The sequence below is a fragment of the Erpetoichthys calabaricus genome, chromosome 16 (genome assembly GCF_900747795.2).
Source record: "Erpetoichthys calabaricus chromosome 16, fErpCal1.3, whole genome shotgun sequence".
NCBI classification, from domain to species: domain Eukaryota; kingdom Metazoa; phylum Chordata; class Cladistia; order Polypteriformes; family Polypteridae; genus Erpetoichthys; species Erpetoichthys calabaricus.
In genome coordinates this window covers 45,009,175-45,032,321 of record NC_041409.2, presented here as the reverse complement: position 1 = coordinate 45,032,321, position 23,147 = coordinate 45,009,175, and the positions used below count along the sequence as shown (strand labels likewise).

General features: G+C 40.1%; 1 protein-coding gene across 1 annotated transcript in view; it reads left to right on the top strand.

Moving 5' to 3' along the window:
- The window catches only part of LOC114666946 (butyrophilin subfamily 3 member A1-like), a 116,666-nt gene that overhangs the window by 61,035 nt on the left and 32,484 nt on the right, over window positions 1-23,147 (top strand). Inside the window, exon 5 of the mRNA XM_051920089.1 lies at window positions 7,673-7,963. Within this exon, the coding sequence (XP_051776049.1) occupies window positions 7,673-7,963 (291 nt within the window). The remainder of the gene's footprint in view (window positions 1-7,672; window positions 7,964-23,147) is intronic.

The following is a 23,147-nucleotide window of genomic DNA, read 5'->3' as shown; positions in this document are numbered from 1 at the left end:
AGCAGATCATAGAATGGTTGAAACTGTTGCCCCTAACGTTGCGCCACGGCGTGTGGTTCGTTTATACCTCGTGTCTTCTCATTAAACTTTTATCTCGCGAATATGTTATTGCAATCCGCAGCGGGAGCGTTTCTATAAACTTTATTTAAACCTACGTTTTACACCGTGGTTTGTTTCCCTTATGAACATGCTTGTATGCTTAACTCGCTCCGTTCTCAATTGTTTAATTAATTTTTTGCTCTTCGCTGTTTGCGGCTGTTCCTCCATTTCCCCCTACTTCGTTCTTTTATCTCGCGAATATGTTATTGCAATCCTTAACGGGAGCGTTTCAATAAAATGATTGAAAATAGTTTTGCATTTACCTTTTTAGTAAAAGGCGAGCTTTTAAGCCTCAGAAATCACCCCGTAAATGCACACGTTTAATTGGACATGTGTTAATATGTATGGTTACACAGTATTAAAAGACAGTGAACAACGTCAGTTACCTTTGTTCCCGCGTTTGATAAAAGGTGAGCTTTTAAGCCTGAGAAATCACCCCGTAAATGCACACGTTTAATTGCACATGTGTTAATATGTATGCTTACACAGTATTAAAAGACAGTCAAAAATTAACGTCATTTACCTTCGTTCCAGCGTGCGACTCGTGCTGTAAATCTCTTCCTTGTTTTTAGTTCACGTGATTACGTAGGAGGCGTGATGACGCGATACGTGACTCCGCCTCCTCCATTACAGTGTATGGACAAAAAATATGTTCCAGTTATGACCATTACGCTTTGAATTTCGAAATGAAACCTGCCTAACTTTTGTAAGTAAGCTGTAAGGAATGAGTCTGCCAAATTTCAGCCTTCTACCTACACGGGAAGTTGGAGAATTAGTGATGAGTGAGTCAGTGAGTGAGTGATGGCAATCTTTTGTATGTCTATGAACTTAATTAATGCCTGTATGCGTCTGTCACTTTATATTCTTTTCCTACCTTATCAATTGTGTAATGTGTTTTTTGAACAGGTTTGATTCATCGAAGTGATCACTCGTGCTGCGTTCAGTCAGTTCACGTGAGCCGCTCTCTTGTGTGATGTTGCGATGTCCACGGCTTTATTTAATGTTAGCTAAGGCCTGGCAATTAAAAGTTTCTTGCTACAGCAATTTTAACTACGTTACAAAGTGATCCAAAGTCTCGTTTATACCTCGTGTCTTCTCATTAAACTTGTATCTCGCGAATATGGTAGTGCAAACGGCAGCGGGAGCGTTTCTATAAACTTAATTTAAACTTACGGTTTACACCGTGCTTTGTTTCCGCAGTAGCTGCACTTATAAATATGCTTGTATGCGTCACTCACTCGCTTCTTATTGTTTCGCTGCCTTCTCAATTGTGTAATGAATGTTTTCTTCAGCACTCTTACGCGTAGAATTTCGAAATGAAACCTGCCTAACTTTTGTAAGTAAACTGTAAGGAATGAACCTGCCAAATTTCAGCCTTCCACCTACACGGGAAGTTGGAGAATTAGTGATGAGTGAGTCAGTCAGTGAGTGAGTGAGTCAGTGAGGGCTTTGCCTTTTATTAGTATAGATTAGATCCTGCCAGGTTTTGAAAAAATTTTGTACAGATCCTCTAACTGAGAATTTGATTTTTTCCAATTTCAAATAATATAAAACATCGGACTTATCAGAGGAGAGTCAGGATTCTTCCAATTTAACAAAATAAGTCTGCGTGCCAAAAGTGTAGTGAATGCAATAACCGTCTGCTTGTCCTTCTCCATTTCAAGTCCGTCTGAAAGAACACCGAACACAGCTGTTAATGGGTTAGGAGGGATTGTGACACCAAGGCTGTCTGAAAGGCACTTAAAAATTTTGGTCCAAAATGATGTTAATTTGGTGCAGGCCCAAAACATGTGACCCAGTGAAGCAGGAGCTTGGTTGCAGCGCTCACAGGTTGGATCTTGCCCTGGAAACATTTTGGACAGTTTTAAGCGAGACAGATGAGCTCGATATATAATTTTTAGTTGAATAATTCTATGCTTTGCGCATATGGAGCTCGAGTGAATTCTCTGCAATGCTACCTTCCACTCCTTTTCTGATATATTGATTAAGAGATCCTTTTCCCAATGTCCTCTTGGATCTTTGAAAGGAAAAGACTAATAAGAAATGGTGTCTAATTCCTCGAAATTGAGCAGTATTTTTTCCAGCATGGTGGAGGGTACGAGATGAGGAAAATCGGACAGTTTCTGTTTAACAAAGTTTCTAATTTGAAAATAGTGAAAGAAATGTGTAGCTGGGAGGTTGAATTTGGAAAGTAATTGTTCAAAAGGTGCAAAGATATTGTCTATATAAAGATCTCTGAGCAATTTAATCCCAAATCTTTTCCAGGTATTAAAAACTGGATAGGTTTGAAAGAGGTGGTTCTCTTGCAGAGATGCCACAGATAAAAGATTTTCCATCTTAAAATGCTTTCTAAGTTGGTTCCATATTCTGAGTGAGTAAAGCAGAATTGGGTTATTAGTATATTTGCGATAACTTGCATTTATTGGAGCGCAGAGCTGGGAGTATAAAGAAGTACTACAGGATTTTACTTCTATTGCGGGCCAAGCCTGTGTATATTCATTTTTTGTGTCCAGGTTTTTATGGCTTGTATGTTTGCTGCTCAGTAATGAAACTGAAAATTCGGTAAAGCCATGCCACCTTCTGCCTGAGGTCTTTGTAGGGTCGCTCTTCGGATACATGAGTGTTTTGAGTTCCAAATAAATGAGGTTATAGTTGAATCTAATTGCTTAAAAACAATATATTGATATATATTGGAATGTTTTGAAATAAAAAAAGAAGTTTAGGAAGGATATTCATCTTAACAACGTTAATTCTTCTGGCTAGAGTGAGATGAAGGGTTGACCATCTATGCAAGTCTTGCTTAATTTTTTCCATACAGACGGCAAAGTTTTGTTGATAAAGAGCTTTATGTTTACTTGTGATATTTACCCCAAGGTATTTAAACTGATCTTCTATGGTAAATGGTAGGGTGTCCAATCTAATATTATATGCTTGTGAATTCACTGGAAAGAGTATACTTTTATTCAGATTAATTCTGAGACCAGATATCTTTTGAAATTCTGTGAGTGCTGTTAAAGCAGCAGGCACAGTGTTTTCTGGGTCTGATATATATAAAACCATATCATCTGCATATAGAGAAATTTTCTGTTCCAGTCCTTCTCTGATAATCCCCTTTATCTGATAAGAATTTCGACAGTGGACCACCAGTGGTTAAATGGCAATTGCAAACAGCAGTGGTGACAAGGGGCATCCTTGTCTGGTGTCACATTCTAGCTTGAAGTAGTCTGAACAAATGTTGTTAATACAAACTGAAGCTTCTGGATTGGTATACAGTAGTTTGATCCATGCACAAATATTTGGGCCAAACCCAAATTTCTCCAATGCAGTGAAAAGGTAGTTCCATTCAATCATATCAAATGCTTTTTCTGCGTCTAATGATAGTAATATCTCTGGGGTGTTTGACTTTGCTGGTGAATATATTACATTAAACAGGCGTCGGAGATTGGAAGATAAGTGTCGGCCTTTAATAAATCCAGTTTGATCCTGTGATATTACCGAAGGCACTTTCTCCATCCTTCTAGCTATAATTTTTGAGAGTATCTTAACATCATTATTCAGGAGTGAAATTGGTCTGTATGATGCACATTGTAACAAGTCCTTATTTTGTTTAGGAAAGACGGTGATTAATGCTTGATGAAAAGTTTGAGGTAGAATTTGATTGTCTCTAGCTTCTGTAAGTGTTGCCAATAAGAGGGGAGCTAGCTGAGTGGAGAATTTCTTATAAAATTCTACAGGGTAACCATCAGGGCCTGCTGATTTCCCTCTTTGAAGTGACTTTATAGCTTCTAGTAATTCTGATAGGGTCAGAGGTTTATCCGGTTCCTCAGCACTTAAAGCATCTTCAGTGCATCCGGAAAGTATTCACATTTTTAATAAATTTGCAATAACCTCAAGTAAACTTTTTTTCACGTTGTCATTGGGGTGTTGTGTGTAGAATTCTGAGGAAAAAAATGAATTTAATCCATTTTGGAATAAGGCTGTAACATAACAAAATGTGGAAAAAGTGATGCGCTGTGAATACTTTCTGGATGCACTGTATTTGTGGTGTCTGTAATGTATCCAGAAATGCATTAGATTGTGTGTTGTCTTCTTTGAACTCAGTGGAATATAAGGGTTTATAATAATCTCTAAATGTGTGCATTATATTTTTATGGTCAATGATTTCTTCTCCATTCGTGTTGGTGAATACTGGGATTACATTGCGAGCTTCTTGTTTGTGAATTTGTTGAGCTAAAAGCTTATTAGCTTTTTCTCCGTGTTCATAGTAATGATGTCTTGACTTATAAATAAGTTGTTCAGTTTCTTTAGTTTTCAAGATGTTGAGTTCTGTATGCAGAGCATGCCTTTTCCTATGAAGAGCTTCACTTGGACGCCTGGCTTGTTCTTCATCTATTCTAGTAATTTCGCTTCTTATCTCTGATGCTTTCTTGGTTTCTAATTTATTTCTGTGAGAAAGATATGAGATAATCTGTCCTCTTAAGAAGGCCTTTAGAGTTTCCCAGAGTGTTCCTGCAGAAACCTCTGAGGGTGTGTTTGTCTCTAGGAAGAAGCTGATTTGTTTGAATATAAATTCTGTACAGTTCTCGTCTGCCAATAGAAGAGGGTTAAGACGCCATCTGCGAGGTGAGTGTGAGGGGCTTAATGATTTTAGCTCCAAGACTAGAGGGGCATGGTCGGAGATAACAATTGTGTCATATTTGCACGATTTAATTGTAGGCAAGAAGTTATTATCTATAAAAAAATAATCAATTCTTGAGTAGCTATGATGCACTGGTGAGTAGAACGAATATGTTCTTGAGTTTGTGTTAAGAAACCTCTAGGGGTCTGATAAGTTGTGGTCAGTTACAAACTGTGTAATTGTCTTTGCAGTGTTAGACGTCGTCCCCCCGTCACAGGAGTCCTATCTAAGAGTGGATTTAAAACACAATTAAAGTCCCCAGCCATTATAATTTTATGAGTATTCAAATTGAGAATGGATGCAAATAAATTTTGAATGAATTCCTTATCATCGACATTGGGTGCATAAACATTTATCAAAATCATCCATCCATCCATTTTCCAACCCGCTGAATCCGAACACAGGGTCACGGGGGTCTGCTGGAGCCAATCCCAGCCAACACAGGGCACAAGGCAGAGAACCAATCCTGGGCAGGGTGCCAACCCACCGCAGGACACACACAATCACACCCACACACCAAGCACACACTAGGGCCAATTTAGAATCGCCAGTCCACCTAACCTGCATGTCTTTGGAATGTGGGAGGAAACTGGAGCACCCGGAGGAAACCCACGCAGACACGGGGAGAACATGCAAACTCCATGCAGGGCGGACCCGGGAAGCGAACCCAGGTCCCCAGATCTCCCAACTGCGAGGCAGCAGCGCTACCCACTGCGCCACCGTGCCGCCCTATCAAAATCATTTTACTGTTAAAGAAGTTGTCCATGACCATCACATATCTCCCTTCAGGGTCTGATACTACATCTAATGCTACAAATGGGACTGTTCTGTGTATGAGAATTCCCACACCTCTAGTTTTCTTTGTAAAGCTAGAATGGAACATTTGGCCAGTCCAGTCTTTTTGTAGTCTGGACTGATCCTTGCTTAGTAAGTGGTCTCCTGTAAAAATACTATTTTAGCGTTTAAGCCTGTTAGGTGAGAGCATACTTTCTTTCTCTTTAATTTGTAATTCAGGCCTTTAACATTCCAGCTCACAAAGTTAACTGTCCCATCATGGAGACATTGATTCTGAGTTTTTAATGTCATTTTATAGTCTTAACTGGTAGTGAGGCAGTTTTAATCTTAATTTCAAATTTCCCCACGAGTTATTGCCATATAGCCTATTGTTACATTAATATTTATAGTTATAAGGATTAGAAGAATAGATTAGATATAGCCTGCTCTCCTTCTCTCCCCCCTTTATCCCCCCACCCCCCCATTTTGCCTCCCCGCATTGAACCCACTTCGCAATATCCCAGTCCTCTGACATACAAAGAGACAGAGCATGTCCAAAACAAAACAAACCCCCTACCCCCTCCCGCAGCGCCATTTGAGAATTAAAACAAAGTAGAGATATCTATTGCAGCTGAAGTCTAAATACTATCTGCCAAAAATATAATCATTAACAGTCTTTAAGCTTAAAATAATCTTCAGCAATTTTAAGATATTAAGGTAATAAAATAATGAACCCTCCTTGCTTGAAAATACATAAAATTGGTCTTGAACTTCCACTTTCAGTTTGGTGGAATACAAGAGGCTGTTTTTGATATCAGCTTTCTGTAGCAGCTTTGTAATGTTAAGGTAGGCTGCGTGTTTTGCATCTGTTAATGGTGAGAAATCGGGGAAAATGCGAATTAGATTATTAGATTATTTTCAAATATGATCTCTTGCTTGTGTCTGAGAAGTACCATCACATCAAGCTTACATCATAGTTGCTCAAAGCGGACAATAAAAGACCTAGGTTTAAAGGTGCTTGATCTGAGTATGCGATAAGCTGCGGCTATCTCGATATCTAATTTAAAGTCATCTCCAATTATTTTAGAGAGTAATTCTACTGCAAATTTCAATGAGTTTGAACTTTCTCGTTTCTCAGGTATATTATTTCTTCTGCACCCATCTTCCAGGGCCGCAAGTCTGTCTCCGAGTTTTTTGCATTCAGAATTCGCAGCTGTAGCTTTTTCATTGGCGTTAGACGCCAATTGTTCCTCTGTTTCAACTCGAGCCGTGAATGCCTGCTTAACGTCTTCCAGCTGATCTGTAACGTCATTCATCTGATCGGCAAGTTTTTTCAGTTTGGATCTATTTTCTTCAATGTGTTCCTCTAATTTCTCCAAGATGCCTTTAAAGGTTGTGTCAAAACGTTTAAATAGACGCATTTCTTGGTTTTTGTTATCCTTCTTAAGCTCACTTATGGCCGTAGCCAGTGTAGCGATCATCTCTTTCATTTCGGACAGTTCACTTCGGCTTTCGTGCCCCGCAAGTGAATTGCAGCTCCCGTTACAGCAAATGCTGCGGGCTCGCGATGAGTAGATGAGAGCACATACTGCAGGGCCTTTTCTAGTCTTGAATGATCCTCAGAAATCGGCGATCCATCGTGACCTGTATCACTTGCACCCTCGCTCCCATTTTCACTCTCGACAGGAGACGACGCAGTGGAGCGGGGTCCTAGGAAGTCTGCACATTCGTCTGCCTGTTCCAGGTCTGTCTCCGAGAGGCCATACCTTGTACTCGGGCCAGATGTCTGTCCAGACTTTGATGCAGTTTTAAGTTTCTTTTCCGGTTCTTTCTGACTTCTCTTTTTGTTACTCATGTTTATATATTGTAGTGGAAGTTCCTTGGGTCGGGTAAATACAGGATACCTCTAAATAATAAGAAATATGTGGGAAAATAAAGCTGCTACTAACGGAGCTCTGCTTCAGACGTCCATCTCCTGTAACGGACGAGACCAACTCCCCTGCTTAGTCCATTATTTATGATGAGGTCAGTTGTGGTAGTGGTCTGTAAGAATGAAGCAGCAGATAACAGACACGTCTCACTGCCAGTTCAGTCCTTTTTAATGTGTTTCTGTCTCTTCAGGTCGTTACTCTGATCCCATTGTTTATGGACTATCACCAGTGTTAGAAGACAGTGATGTCAACTTCATCTGCACATCTTCTGGAGGATTTCCTGAGCCAAAGGTCTACTGGTTAGTGAATAAGAAACTGCTTCAGGACTCAAGACAAGTAAACACAACACTGAGCAGAGACAGCAGGGGTCTGTACAGTGTGAACAGTATCTTCTCTTTGAATGTGACAGATGATGTGTCTGTGACCTGCACTGTCGAGAATGAGAAACTAAGAGAGAAGAGGACATCAGCTGAAATTAAGTGTAAGTTCACCTTCTATGTAATCACAAACACAGACAGTCAGAAATCTGCAGTCACATAGGAAAGACAATTTGGTGTACCACACATGTTTAGACTATCTGCCTTTTAACCCTACAAAGTCCTTCCTGGTATTTTTATGTAGAAAAGCAAAGTTTTTAATCAGAGTTCACTTTAGCAGTGGTGTTCCTCCTGAAGCAGTGATACATTATATACCATTTAAATTAAAAAAATTTTTTTGAAAATGTATACACAGTGAGAGAAAGTGTGTGCCACTATTTGCACAGAACAAAATAGCAAAACGGTTATCTTTATGAGCCATGAATGTGTGTATTGTGCAAAGAAAGTCCAAGGAGGGATAAACAAGAATTACCCTAGGTTCTTGTCTATAAGCCGGACTCATGTATAAGCCGGAGACCAAAAATCATACGAATTTTTAAAATCAAATCGTATCGTAGATAAGCCGGACTCATGGATAAGCCGAACGTACTATAACCTATAACTAATATAAGGGAGGGAGGTCAGTGGTCTCACTCGCACCCATTTAATTTCTTTAAGGGGGGAGAGAGTGTGAGATATTGGCGTCTCTCTCACTCCCCGCATGGCGCGGTTGGAGCGGCCAGAGCGCGTTCTTTCTGCTCTGGGCGTCGCCGAGTCAACACGCGCGCGTAGCGGTCATTTAAATTGTGATTTTATATGTAAGCATATTTAAATATATATCGCGGATTTTTTGCTGGTTCGCGGATTTCTGCGGACAATGGGTCTTTTAATTTCTGGTACATGCTTCCTCAGTTGGTTTGCCCAGTTGATTTCATACAAGGGACGCTATTGGCAGATGGCTGAGAAGCTAGATTGCTTACTTTTCTCTCACTCTTGCGCTGACTATCTGTGATCCTGACGTATGGGGATTGAGCAGGGGGGCTGTTTGCACACCTAGACGATATGGACGCTCGTCTAAAAATGCTGAAAGATTATCTTCACGTTGCTATCTTTTGTAAAGCTGATTCCTGAAAAGACATGCTGCACAGTGCTTCGCATACTTAAAAGCTCGAAGGGCACGTATTGATTTTTGACTGAAAAACAAACTCTGTCTCTGTCTCTCTCTCTCTTCCTGCTCCTGACGGAGGGGGTGTGAGCTGCCGCCTTCAACAGCTTTGTGCCGCGGTGCTTCGCATACTTAAAAGCCAAACAGACATATTGATTTGTTTGCTTCACTCCTTTGAAGAGGAAGATATTTTTGCATTCTTTTAATTGTGAGACGGAACTGTCATCTCTGTCTTGTCATGGAGCACAGTTTAAACTTTTGAAAAAGAGACAAATGTTTGTTTGCAGTGTTTGAATAACGTTCCTGTCTCTCTACAACCTCCTGTGTTTCTGCGCAAATCTGTGACCCAAGCATGACAATATAAAAATAACCATATAAACATATGGTTTCTACTTCGCGGATTTTCTTATTTCGCGGGTGGCTCTGGAACGCAACCCCCGCGATGGAGGAGGGATTACTGTATAAGCCGGACTTATGTATAAGCCGATATTCTATTTTTTCATTTTCACAACTTTTTTCCTTAGATAAGCCGCGGCTTATAGACAAGAACTTAGGGTAACAAAATAATTCTTTACGCTCACAGGAAACTAAAATGAGCCTTCAAAGAAAGAAACTTCATCCCTACCATGAAATATGAGGTAGGCTCAGTAAAGTTTTCGAGTTGCTTTGCTAACAATGAAATCAGAAGGCTATTGGGGTATTCTGGAGAGATACAGTGCATCCGGAAAGTATTCACAGCGCATCACTTTTTCCACATTTTGTTATGTTACAGCCTTATTCCAAAATGGATTAAATTCATTCTTTTCCTCAGAATTCTACACGCAACACCCCATAATGACAATATGAAAAAAAGTTTACTTGAGGTTTTTGCAAATTTATTAAAAATAAAAAAAACTGAGAAATCACATGTACATAAGTATTCACAGCCTTTGCTCAATACTTTGTCGGTGCACCTTTGGCAGCAATTACAGCCTCAAGTCTTTTTGAATATGCTGCCACAAGCTTGGCACACCTATCCTTGGCCAGTTTCGCCCATTCCTCTTTGCAGCACCTCTCAAACTCCATCAGGTTGGATGGGAAGTGTCGGTGCACAGCCATTTTAAGATCTCTCCAGAGATGTTCAATCGGATTCAAGTCTGGGCTCTGGCTGGACCACTCAAGGACATTCACAGAGTTGTCCTGAATCCACTCCTTTGATATCTTGGCTGTGTGCTTAGGGTCGTTGTCCTGCTGAAAGATGAACCATCGCCCCAGTCTGAGGTCAAGAGCAGGTTTTCATCCAGGATGTCTCTGTACATTGCTGCAGTCATCTTTCCCTTTATCCTGACTAGTCTCCCAGTTCCAGCCGCTGAAAAACATCCCCACAGCATGATGCTGCCACCACCATGCTTCACTATAGGGATGGTATTGGCCTGGTGATGAGCAGTGCCTGGTTTCCTCCAAACGTGACCCCTGGCATTCACACCAAAGAGTTCAATCTTTGTCTCATCAGACCATAGAGTTTTCTTTCTCATGGTCTGAGAGTCCTTCAGGTGCCTTTTGGCAAACTCCAGGCGGGCTGCCATGTGCCTTTTACTAAGGAGTGGCTTCTGTCTGGCCACTCTACCATACAGGCCTGATTGGTGGATTGCTGCAGAGGTTGTTGTCCTTCTGGAAGGTTCTCCTCTCTCCACAGAGGACCTCTGGAGCGCTTACAGAGTGATCATCAGGTTCTTGGTCACCTCCCTGACTAAGGCCCTTCTCCCCCGATTGCTCAGTTTAGATGGCCGGCCAGCTCTAGGAAGAGTCCTGATGGTTTCGAACTTCTTCCACTTACGGATGATAGAGGCCACTGTGCTCATTGAGACCTTCACAGCAGCAGAAACATTCCCCAGATTTGTGCCTCGAGACAATCCTGTCTCAGAGGTCTACAGACGATTCCTTTGACTTCATGCTTGGTTTGTGCTCTGACATGAACTGTCAACTGTGGGACCTTATATAGACAGGTGTGTGCCTTTCCAAATCATGTCCAACCAACTAAATTTACCACAGGTGGACTTCAATTAAGCTGCAGAAACATCTCAAGGATGATCAGGGGAAACAGGATGCACCTGAGCTCAATTTTGAGCTTCATGACAAAGGCTATGAATACTTATGTACATGTGCTTTCTCAATTTTTTTATTTTTAATAAATTAGCAAAAATCTCAAGTAAACTTTTTTCACGTTGTCATTATGGGGTGTTGTGTGTAGAATTCTGAGGAAAAAAATGAATTTAATCCATTTTGGAATAAGGCTGTAACATAACAAAATGTGGAAAAATGTGATGCTCTGTGAATACTTTCCGGATGCACTGTATGTACGGTCCAGTGACAGAAATGTGTGTCTCAGTCATGGCTCAGGGTTCCTCCAACAAGATAATGACCTGAAACAGACCTCAAAAATCAACCAAGAATGAGGAAAAAACACTGGACCATTCTGAAATGGCCTGAGCTGAAAGTTACAGTTGGGAGAAGATGCCCTGAGATAAATGGGTTAGTTTGCTGAAGGATGGTGGGACAAACTACCAGTCAAAAAGTGTAGAAATCTTGCACAAAGATACAAAAAGCAGTAAATTGCAGTTTCTGTCTCAAGAGGCTTTGCTACAAAATACTAGGTTAAGGGTACCAGTATTTTTCTCCATACACTTTTCCTTAGGTTTATTATTTTAAATAAAATGTTAGATCATAAGTCAAAGTTATCAATCTTTATTTAAATGCAAAATAAAATAATGGCAGATACCAAATAGTTCTGTTATTTCTACACAGTTCAAAGAGAATTTTGAGTATTTTATAGAAAAGCTAGGGAGCACCAGTGTTTTCAGCCACTTCTCCAGGTATCAGAGAAATTATTTAAAATTCCTCATAGAAAGATTAAATTTTGTCCTCTAAAGTTTGCTACTTTACTGCACTGAATTCTCATATTGACCTTCTTTTGACTCTAATGATGAGTAAAATAAAGGACACTTTCATCATTCATTTATTTTATTTGTAATTTTCTTGTGTGTGTGGTCACACATTTGAAAAGATTTTGTTAAAAAATGCAAAATACTTTGCTTTTTATTTTTGTTGTCTGTATATACTGTATGCTTGTATGTGTCCCTCTTTATATAGACCTTTGTTATAAAGCTAATGTGTGAATCATAGCAGTGGATTATTAATTGCAAATGTCTGAATTTTTGTCTGGGCGGCATGGTGGCACAGTGGTAGCGCTGTTGCCTCGCAGTAAGCAGACCTGGGTTCACTTCCTGGGTCCTCCCTGCGTGGAGTTTGCATGTTTTCCCCGTGTCTGCGTGGGTTTCCTCCAGGTGGTCCAGCTTCCTCCCACAGTCCAAAGACATGCAGGTTAGGTTCATTGGCGATCCTATAGATAACGACTGACTGACTGACATTTTTGTCTAAAAAATAGTTATGGTGATTATTATAGCTTTTATAACCAGGGCACTTTGGTTGAGTCAGTAAGGCAATCGCCTCAGGTGGCACTTTTAAAAGGGCGTCATGCCACAGTACTTTTTTTAACATTATGAAATAATAACACAAAAAAATGAGTTTCTAGTGCTGTATTTATATATAGTACTTGCTCTAAAATTTATTAGGACTATTTTTATTTTAAAAATTTCATATTTAAATGACATAGTTCACATGGCCTCACTGCATTGCCAGCATCTGAGAATCAAAACAGCACGTGCATATTTCAAAACTCCATGTCAGTGCATGATATTGGTGTTCATTCTTCTGATTTTTCACATATCGCATTGTGTATATATTAATTATGTTATTTTGTTAATGGTTTAGAATTTTATTAAGGTATCAGCCACATATACAGTACAATGTCTGTTAAATGACTCTTTCATTTGCATTGCTAGTGTTTGCTTAAAAGGTGCCTTATAGCTTGCAGAAAATAATTTTAGACTGCTGAGTTATTTAGAATAGCTTGCAGGGTGATCAAAACAAATGAGGTCCATTTTGTGTTCTGTGTAAATATATATGTATGTATGTATGTGTGTTTTTTTGCAGTAAACAGAAGTGGTGAAGAACTTCTACATTTATATTGTTATTAAGGTTTATTTTGTGTTAAAAAAGGGCAGGCATCTTTTAACTTGTAGGAACTGTCACTCTTAAGTCTGTTCAGTCAGTGCAAGATTCCAGTTAACCCGATCTTCTCGGCTTCCTCTTGACCAGATAAGCCAGTACCTGCCGAGAGTCCCTAGAGCATGGCTCTCTGTCCCTGCCACCTCCACCAATAACCACAGTGAGACCCTAGACTCCGTTATCTCCCATGTTCCTTCTGACTCAGCAAGCTTTAATCGACTCTTCCAGAACTGCACTCCTCACTCGCTTCCTGGCATTTTTCACTCAACTCATTTTTTCTGTCTCTCACACAGGTTTACTCTGCTCATTCTCTCCAGTCTCCTAGTTTTCATCTCTGTCTTTAGTTTCTAACATCTTCATTTCTACCGCCTGGTCTCAGATCTTTGCTCCCTGAGTGTCAGCGCAGCACTAATCGACCCACAAAGCTGCAAATGATGGCTATACTAATCTCTCATTACTCCTGTGACTAATTAATTAACCTATTCACATTTTTCCTTCACACACATACACATACTGTACATTCAAAAATCCGAGTAGAACTTATTTTTAAAAGCTGTACTCCCAACATTTAGCTGTAGTTGTGTGATGTACTATGTAACTCACATATTTCATTTTTTCCAGAGGAATGTGAAATGCAACCAATAAAAGAAAGCATTTCTACTAATACAGCCCAATTGCTATGTGCTTTCTGTAATGTATCGCCTCAAGTGCATATTTTTCCAATAGAGTCTTGAAAATAGATCCCAAAGCACCATTGAGCACTTGCCATCCTGAGATGAAGAATTTTCAGATATCTTGCAATGCAAACAATTTGAAGTCAGCATGTAGCTGGGATTCATGTGTGTCTATCAGGTCGCATAAGTCTCATGAATTAATTGTTATATATTTTGCAGATTCAAAGTTGGATATCTGGATTAACACTAGAATTACCAGAGCCTACGAAAAAACTCGTAAATCCGTCCCACCTTAAATCGCGTCTTAAATCCGTTTGCACCTCTCCGCCAGAGTCCTTTGTCATCTAAATGTGCTGATAAAGCTACTAGCAGCCAGCTATTCCATCCCCCCACCGACTTAGAATGAACTTCTCTCCTAGCTCAAGCCTTGCCTTGATTTGATTACCTGGGATTGAAGTGGAGTTTTACAGTGGAAATAATTCTAGCGTTATTTGGAATACACACATTTCATGTGTGTTCCATTTCTATAGTTGGCTGTGCAAACACATTTTTAAAACAGAAACGTTTTTCATATTCTAATAGTAAATGACAAAATGTAGGCATAAACTATATAACGTATGAAGCCTGAAGTCCATATATCAAAGAAACACTTTCACAAAAGGTACAAATAAAAGAACACGTGCGCCTTCATTCAAAAAAAAAAAAAAAAAGCCGCATTAGCATGCCACATTGACACTCTTAGTACAACCGCCGTGGTGGTGTAATGGTATCAGCGCCTGACTGGGAATCAGAGGGTGGCGAGTTCGATTCCGCACGGCTCCACTTCGAGAAATTAACTGCTCTTATTCTTACAATTTTAGAATAACAATATAAATTTGATTTCAGTCTGTAACAGGCGGTGTAACTTATGATACTGGTAAAGGTTAGCTTTTTTTTTTTTTTTTTTTTTTAATTCACTTTTCATTCTCGCAGTCACATTCAGAATCAATCCATACAACCCCATCTGACACAGCTGGTTTCACATAAATAAAAGTGCACTTTTATTCAAGACTATAACCGAAGAATAAAGAAAGCAAGTTACAGTTGGTGGTTGATACGACAGCTTGCGTGGTGCAATGTTAAGAACTGCTGATTTCCGATCCGTGCTATATAAAATCATCACATTCAAATATTAACAGTTCCCACACACCCAAGGTCCGCCATTCCTACATTTACAACATGTGTACTTGTTGCAGTGTACACACCTCTCTGTGATATGGTTCCTATTACAGTGAATGAGCACCTGACACTGTACTTTCTTCCCTGGGGGAAGCTGAGGTCTTAGAATGGAAGTTTGTTGACGCTGTATCATCTTTTCTTTTTCCATCGCCTTTTCCTGTAAGAAGCGACGACGAAGTTCCTCTGCAAGGTGAGCCATGAACACTCTTCTTTCCTCAGCGGACCCCGTGCATGCCTTATACAGTACGTGTGCGTTCATCGCTGCTAGGTCAAGGATGTTGTACAACACAGCAACCGGCCACCTGCGTGTTCCTGTGCGCACTGAACAAGCACGCGCCTTCTGGTCCATGATGTCAACGCCACGCTGGGGGAAAAAAGAAAGACAAATATATGTGACATTTTGAAGAAATCATTTTATCACCAGAAGAGCACCAGAATACTTCGTCACACTAATATTTTTTTCATTAGCATACCTTCATGTGGTTGTAGTCTGTGACCGTGTTTGTTTTTTTTTTTTATCTTGCCCAATCTCCACATCATGGTGCATTGTGCTGAGAATGCAGACAGACTTCATCTTTTTGGGCAAATACACTGTCAGCATGGCACTGGGAGATCTAAACACCAGCGTGGAGAATTGTTCGTGTACTGAACTGACTTTAGCTGCAGGTGGAAGTTCCCGTCGCACTTTATTCATGGTGCCAAGCAGAGTTGTATTGCCGTGCAGCAGTCTATTAGCCAGCGAAAGTGACGTGAAGAAGTTGTCTGTTGTTACGGTTCTGCCTTTTTGGATTGCGGCAGATTTGGAGACAAAGTACATGTGCAATGCCACTCCTTATTTAGGAAAAGATCCCAGTCGTCCCACGGGAGAAAGACTTTCCGAGTCTGTGGTCATAAAGCTTATGGAGCCATTTCTGGACAAAGGCAGAACCGTAACAACAGACAACTTCTTCACGTCACTTTCGCTGGCTAATAGACTGCTGCACTGCAATACAACTCTGCTTGGCACCATGAATAAAGTGCGACGGGAACTTCCACCTGCAGCTAAAGTCAGTTCAGTACACGAACAATTCTCCACGCTGGTGTTTAGATCTCCCAGTGCCATGCTGACAGTGTATGTGCCCAAAAAGATGAAGTCTGTCTGCATTCTCAGCACAATGCACCATGATGTGGAGATTGGGCAAGATAAAAAAAAAAAAAACAAACACGGTCACAGACTACAACCACATGAAGGTATGCTAATGAAAAAAATATTAGTGTGACGAAGTATTCTGGTGCTCTTCTGGTGATAAAATGATTTCTTCAAAATGTCACATATATTTGTCTTTCTTTTTTCCCCCAGCGTGGCGTTGACATCATGGACCAGAAGGCGCGTGCTTGTTCAGTGCGCACAGGAACACGCAGGTGGCCGGTTGCTGTGTTGTACAACATCCTTGACCTAGCAGCGATGAACGCACACGTACTGTATAAGGCATGCACGGGGTCCGCTGAGGAAAGAAGAGTGTTCATGGCTCACCTTGCAGAGGAACTTCGTCGTCGCTTCTTACAGGAAAAGGCGATGGAAAAAGAAAAGATGATACAGCATCAACAAACTTCCGTTCTAAGACCTCAGCTTCCCCCAGGGAAGAAAGTACAGTGTCAGGTGCTCATTCACTGTAATAGGAACCATATCACAGAGAGGTGTGTACACTGCAACAAGTACACATGTTGTAAATGTAGGAATGGCGGACCTTGGGTGTGTGGGAACTGTTAATATTTGAATGTGATGATTTTATATAGCACGGATCGGAAATCAGCAGTTCTTAACATTGCACCACGCAAGCTGTCGTATCAACCACCAACTGTAACTTGCTTTCTTTATTCTTCGGTTATAGTCTTGAATAAAAGTGCACTTTTATTTATGTGAAACCAGCTGTGTCAGATGGGGTTGTATGGATTGATTCTGAATGTGACTGCGAGAATGAAAAGTGAATTAAAAAAAAAAAGCTAACCTTTACCAGTATCATAAGTTACACCGCCTGTTACAGACTGAAATCAAATTTATATTGTTATTCTAAAATTGTAAGAATAAGAGCAGTGAATTTCTCGAAGTGGAGCCGTGCGGAATCGAACTCACCACCCTCTGATTCCCAGTCAGGCGCTGATACCATTACACCACTGCGGCGGTTGTACTAAGAGTGTCAATGTGGCATGCTAACGCGGCTTTTTTTTTTTTTTTTTGAATGAAGGCGCACGTGTTCTTTTATTTGTACCTTTTGTGAAAGTGTTTCTTTGATATATGGACTTCAGGCTTCATACGTTATATAGTTTATGCCTACATTTTGTCATTTACTATTAGAATATGAAAAACGTTTCTGTTTTAAAAATGTGTTTGCACAGCCAACTATAGAAATGGAACACACATGAAATGCGTGTATTCCAAATAACGCTAGAATTATTTCCACTGTAAAACTCCACTTCAATCCCAGGTAATCAAATCAAGGCAAGGCTTGAGCTAGGAGAGAAGTTCATTCTAAGTCGGTGGGGGGATGGAATAGCTGGCTGCTAGTAGCTTTATCAGCACATTTAGATGACAAAGGACTCTGGCGGAGAGGTGCAAACGGATTTAAGACGCGATTTAAGGTGGGACGGATTTACGAGTTTTTTCGTAGGCTCTGGTAATTCTAGTGTTAAATAACTTGCAAAATTAATTTGAACAACCAGACATATCAGATCTGAACCAAAAAATCCTAACTGAATCACTTTTAATTGCAGTCTGAATGTAGTCTTAGTCATTAGAAACATGTAGATACAAACACAGCTAGTATGGACTTTTCAACACATTTTTACCATTGTGACCTTTCCCCGGCATTGTTGTTGGAGGAGAATGGGAGTTTTAACTGTTGCCTTATGCAGTCTCCCACACCCCTCCCATCAGACGGTTCCTATGCTATATACACTAGTATGGATCTGAATGCTTTTGTAATGCATTGATCAGGATGGAAGTAATGACTACGTGAAGCATTCTAATGCACATCTAATGCCTATTTTATGTCACTTTAATCATCTGTGTGTCTCCAGATTTGCTAATCATTCCAGTGAACCTCCGAGAGGAAGTTACAAGACAAAAAGGTGTTACTAGGTAGACGGGACGAATAAACAGATGGTTGAATGAACAAACTTTATTTATCCCAAGGGGAAATTTAAATTTTATAGCAAGATCTTCACTGCCTTTCACTTTTTAATTAGTTGATTTCTGGTAATTTTTAACTTTTGGAAGAGCCCAGGGTTGCAGGGAGGGCCAAAGTGAAATCCAGCATGCATGGGGTGAAATCAGGATATTGGGTTGAAAGTTTACTGAGATAGTAATGGCAATAAAAAGCAATGGACAGCAAGGGAGGTTGTGCTTAAGTAATATACAGTAATGCACTAATAAGGCCTCACCTGAAGTACTGTGTTCAGTAATGGTCTTCATTTTTCACAAATTACGCAGCATTCCTAGAAAAAGAGCAGAGAACAGCAACTAGGCTGATTATATTAAATCTGAACTTTGAGGACAGACTGAAGGTGTTGAACCTTTTTTAGTGTAAGCAAATGGAGATTAACAGGGGACATGACTGAAATTCATGGGGACAGGACTGAGGAGAGTAAAATCATTCAACTCGTCCAACAGATTGCACAAACATCCAATTTTAGAAGTAAAATCAAAAGAAAAGACAGAATAACAGAAGGGTTGTTATTCAGAGAGCCATGTTCTGTGGAAGTCCCTGTCAAAGTTAAGATTGTAATGTATTATTATAAACAACCAATATTTTCCGTATATTAATTGTATTAATAATAAAGAAGAGGAACAGCCAGTGCATACAGTCCAAGAAGAAATGGAGAATTAAAGGAGAGGAAATGTAGTACCAGCATCCTCTAGATAACAGCAAAAAGGAGTTAAAAAAGAATCCGTGGACCAGCAAAGGTCAGGTTGGGGAGCAGCGCATTGCCGCACCCATCACATGACGAAACAGCTTGAGATCCTGGTTGGCAACCCCCCAGGCAGATACGTGGTTCATTCCCACCCTCAGTAAATGACATCTGTCAGCCGCAGCCAGGTGTTATGTGGGTATCACCTTGGCCTGGTCCAGCCACTCGGGCCCTCAACAATGAGGATCTTGTGAGCCAGATCACTCTCGGGGAATCGCGCCACATGACCGTAGTACCGCAACTGTCACTTCCTCACAATGCAGGTAATGTGCCTCATTCGGAACTCCGTGAGCAACTGCTCATTCGAAACAAAGTCAAACCAGCAGTAGCCAAGGATTCTCCGAAGAGACACAGTACCGAAGAAGTCCAGTTTTTGTCTCGGGTCACTGGATAGCATCCATGTCTCGCAAGCCATATAGCAAAACAGAAAGCACTAGGACTCTAAAGATTTGGACCTTCATCCTTTTGCAAAGATATTGGGAGCGCCACACACTCCTTTCCAGCAAACCTCCCTATGGTCTCCCAATCCATCTACTGACTTCATGGGAAGAGTCACCAGAGACATGAATGTCGCTGCCGAGGTAAGTAAACCTCTCGACGAGGTCGACACTCTCTCCGCAGACAGACACACTGCTGACGGCTATGCCTAAGAGGTCATTAAAGGCCTAGATCTTGGTTTTTATCCAGGACACTAGCAAGCCCAGACACTCAGACTCCTTGCTCAGTCTCTTGTGAGCCCCGATCAGAGCCTCCATTGGCTCTGTAAAGATCACAGCATCGTCAGCAAAGTCAAGGTCTGTGAATCTTTCTTCTCCAACAAATGCCCTACAACTGCTATACCCCATGACCTTGCCCAACACCCAGTCCATACAAGCATTGAACAGAGTAGAACACACTGCTGACAAACCCCAGAATCAATTGGGAAAAACACAGAGGTTCTGCCTCCACTCCACATAGTACTCACAGTACCAGTGTACAGGCCAGCCATGATATCTAGCAACTTTGAGGGTATTCTGTGAAGTCTCAGGATGTACCACAGGGCAGCTCGATCAACTGAATTGAATGCTTTACAAAAATCGACAAAGGCTGCAAAGAAATTCTGCTGATATTCACTTTTGCATTCCATGAGAACCCTCAGTGCCAGGATGAGGATGAGGGTGATGGTAGACTACTTTGGTGTAAAACCAGACTGCTGACACTGAAGGTTGTTGAGTTTGGTGTTGGTGTTATTAGTGTTCCCAGAAGATATTTCATCTTGCAGGGCTCTCTGGATACCATGGAGAGGAGTCACAGTGCACAGCTTGATGGACCAGCAGAGTTCTGTTTAAATTTAAGACCAAACAACAACAACATTTATTTATATAGCATATTTTCATACAAAAAAAAGTAGTACAAAAAAGTAACTCAAAGTGCTTTACATAATGAAGAAAAGAAAAATAAAAGACAAAGTAAGAAATTAAAATAAGACAACATTAATTAACATAGAATAAGAGTAAGGTCTGATGGCCAGGGAGGACAGAAAAAACAAAAAAAAATCTCCAGACGGCTGGAGAAAAAAATAAAATCTTCAGGGGTTCCAGGCCACGAGACCGCCCAGTCCCTTCAGGGCATTCTACCTAACATAAATGAAATAGTTCTCTTTGTATTTAGGGTTCTCACGGAAGGACTTGATGATGATAGTCATGCAGACTTCTGGCTTGTAATCCATTAATGATGGAACATAACGGTGCAAAGAAACCGGAAAAAGAAACAGAAGAGAGAGTAGGGGTTAGTACGGATTTTAGAGCCACCATGAATAGTTATTATAATGAATTGAATATACAGAGTATCAGGATTAAACTAAAGTGAAATTAGGAGAAAGCCATGTTAAAATAATGTGTTTTCAGCAGTTTTTTAAAGTGCTCCACTGTATTAGCCTGGCGAATTCCTATTGGTAGGCTATTCCAGATTTTAGGTGCATAACAGCAGAAGGCCGCCTCACCACTTCTTTTAAGTTTTGCTCTTAGAATTCTAAGGAGACACTCATTTGAGGATCTAAGGTTACAATTTGGAATATAAGATGTCAGACATTCCGATATATAAGATGGGGCAAGATTATTTAAGGCTTTATAAACCTTAAGCAGAATTTTAAAGTCAATTCTGAATGACACAGGTAACCAGTGTAGTGACATCAAAACTGGAGAAATGTGCTCGGATTTTCTTTTCCTAGTTAGGATTCTAGCAGCTGCATTTTGTACTAGTTGCCAACGATTTATGTCATTTTTGGGTAGTCCTAAGAGGAGGGCGTTACAGTAATCTAGTCGACTGAAACAAACGCGTGAACTAATTTCTCAGCATCTTTCAGTGATATAAGAGGTCTAACTTTTGCTATGTTTCTTAAGTGAAAAAATGCTGTCCTAGTGGTCTGATGAATATGCGATTTAAAATTCAGATTACAGTCAACAGTTACCCCTAAGCTTTTTACCTCCATCTTGACTTTTAATCCTAATGCATCCAGTTTATTTCTAATAGCCTCATTTTATCCATTATTGCCAATCACTAAAATTTCAGTTTTCTCTTTATTTAGCTTTAGAAAATTACTATTCATCCATTCAGAAATACAAGTAAGACATTGTGTTAGTGAATCAAGAGAATCGGGGTCATCGGGTGCTATTGATAGGTACAGCTGTGTGTCATCAGCATAGCTGTCATAGCTCACGTTGTGCCCTGAGATAATCTGACCTAACGGAAGCATGTAGATTGAGAAGAGCAGCGGACCCAGGATAGAGCCTTGTGGAACACCATATAGGATATCATGTGTCTTCGAGTTGTAATTACCACACCTAACAAAGAATTTTCTCCCTGCCAGGTAGGAGGATTCAAACCAATTTAAGACACTGCCAGAGAGGCCCACCCATTGACTAAGGCGATTTCTAAGAATATTATGATCAATGGTGTCAAATGCGGCACTCAGATCTAGGAGGATGAGAACAGATAAATGGCCTCTGTCTGCATTTACCTGCAAGTCATTTACTACTTTAACGAGTGCAGTTTCTGTGCTGTGATTTGTTCTAAAACCTGACTGAAATTTATCAAGAATAGCATGTTTATTGAGGTGGTCATTTAACTACATAATGATTGCCTTCACTAGAATTTTACTTAAGAAAGGCAGGTTAGAGATGGGTCTAAAATTTTCAAGAGCAGAGGGGTCAAGATTATTTTTGTTAAGTAGGGGTTTAACTACAGTAGTCTTAAGACAGTCTGGGAAGACCCCCGTATTTAATGACGAATTTACTATGTCAAGAATATCATCAATTAGCACGCCCGATACTTCTTTGAAAAAACTTGTTGCTATTGGGTCAAGGACACAGGTAGAGGGTTTCAGTTGAGAAATTATTTTATGTAAATCAGGTAAATCTACCCTGGTGAAAGAATTTAATTTGTGTATAACGGAGTACTGGGGTTTAGGAGGATCCTTAGTGTTGGGGAGATATACTATGTTATTTCTAATATCATTAATTTTTTGATTGAAAAATACAGCAATAGCCTCACAGGTTTTACTGGAAGTACTTTGGAGGCATTCCTTTGAGTTACCTGGGTTTAGCAGATGATCAATCGTTGAGAATAAGACTCTGGGATTACTAGCATTGTTATTTATAATCTTAGAGAAATAGCAGCGCCTCTCAAGACGGACTGTGTTATTGTATTCTGTTATTTTGACCTTTAATATTTCATAGTGGATAGTTCTTCCATTTACGCTCAGCTCTACGGCATGTTCTGTTTAAATCAGACACTCTTTGGGTCTTCCATGATATAACAATGCTAGAAGATTTTTTAACTCTTTTCAGGTGCAACTATGTCAACAGCAGCTTTCACTTTAGTATTAAATCTTTCCACCTTACTATTTACATTATTCTCGCTATTATAGTTGGCACTATAAACGAACTGATTGCTTAGAATGTTTGTAAGTTTTAAAGGTGCTGATGAGTCAAAGAAGTATTTTTTAACAATATGCTTCTCATGAATGTTTTCTATCAATATTTCTATATTAAATAGTAGGAGAAAATGTTCTGATAGACCAATATCAATGACCTGCTTTACATCAACTTTTAGTCCTTTAGTAATTACTAAGTCTAACGTATGACCTGTTTTATGTGTAGGCTGATTAACAAGCTTTCTCAAATCAAAAGAGTCCAGGAGGTTCATGAATTTCTTTTA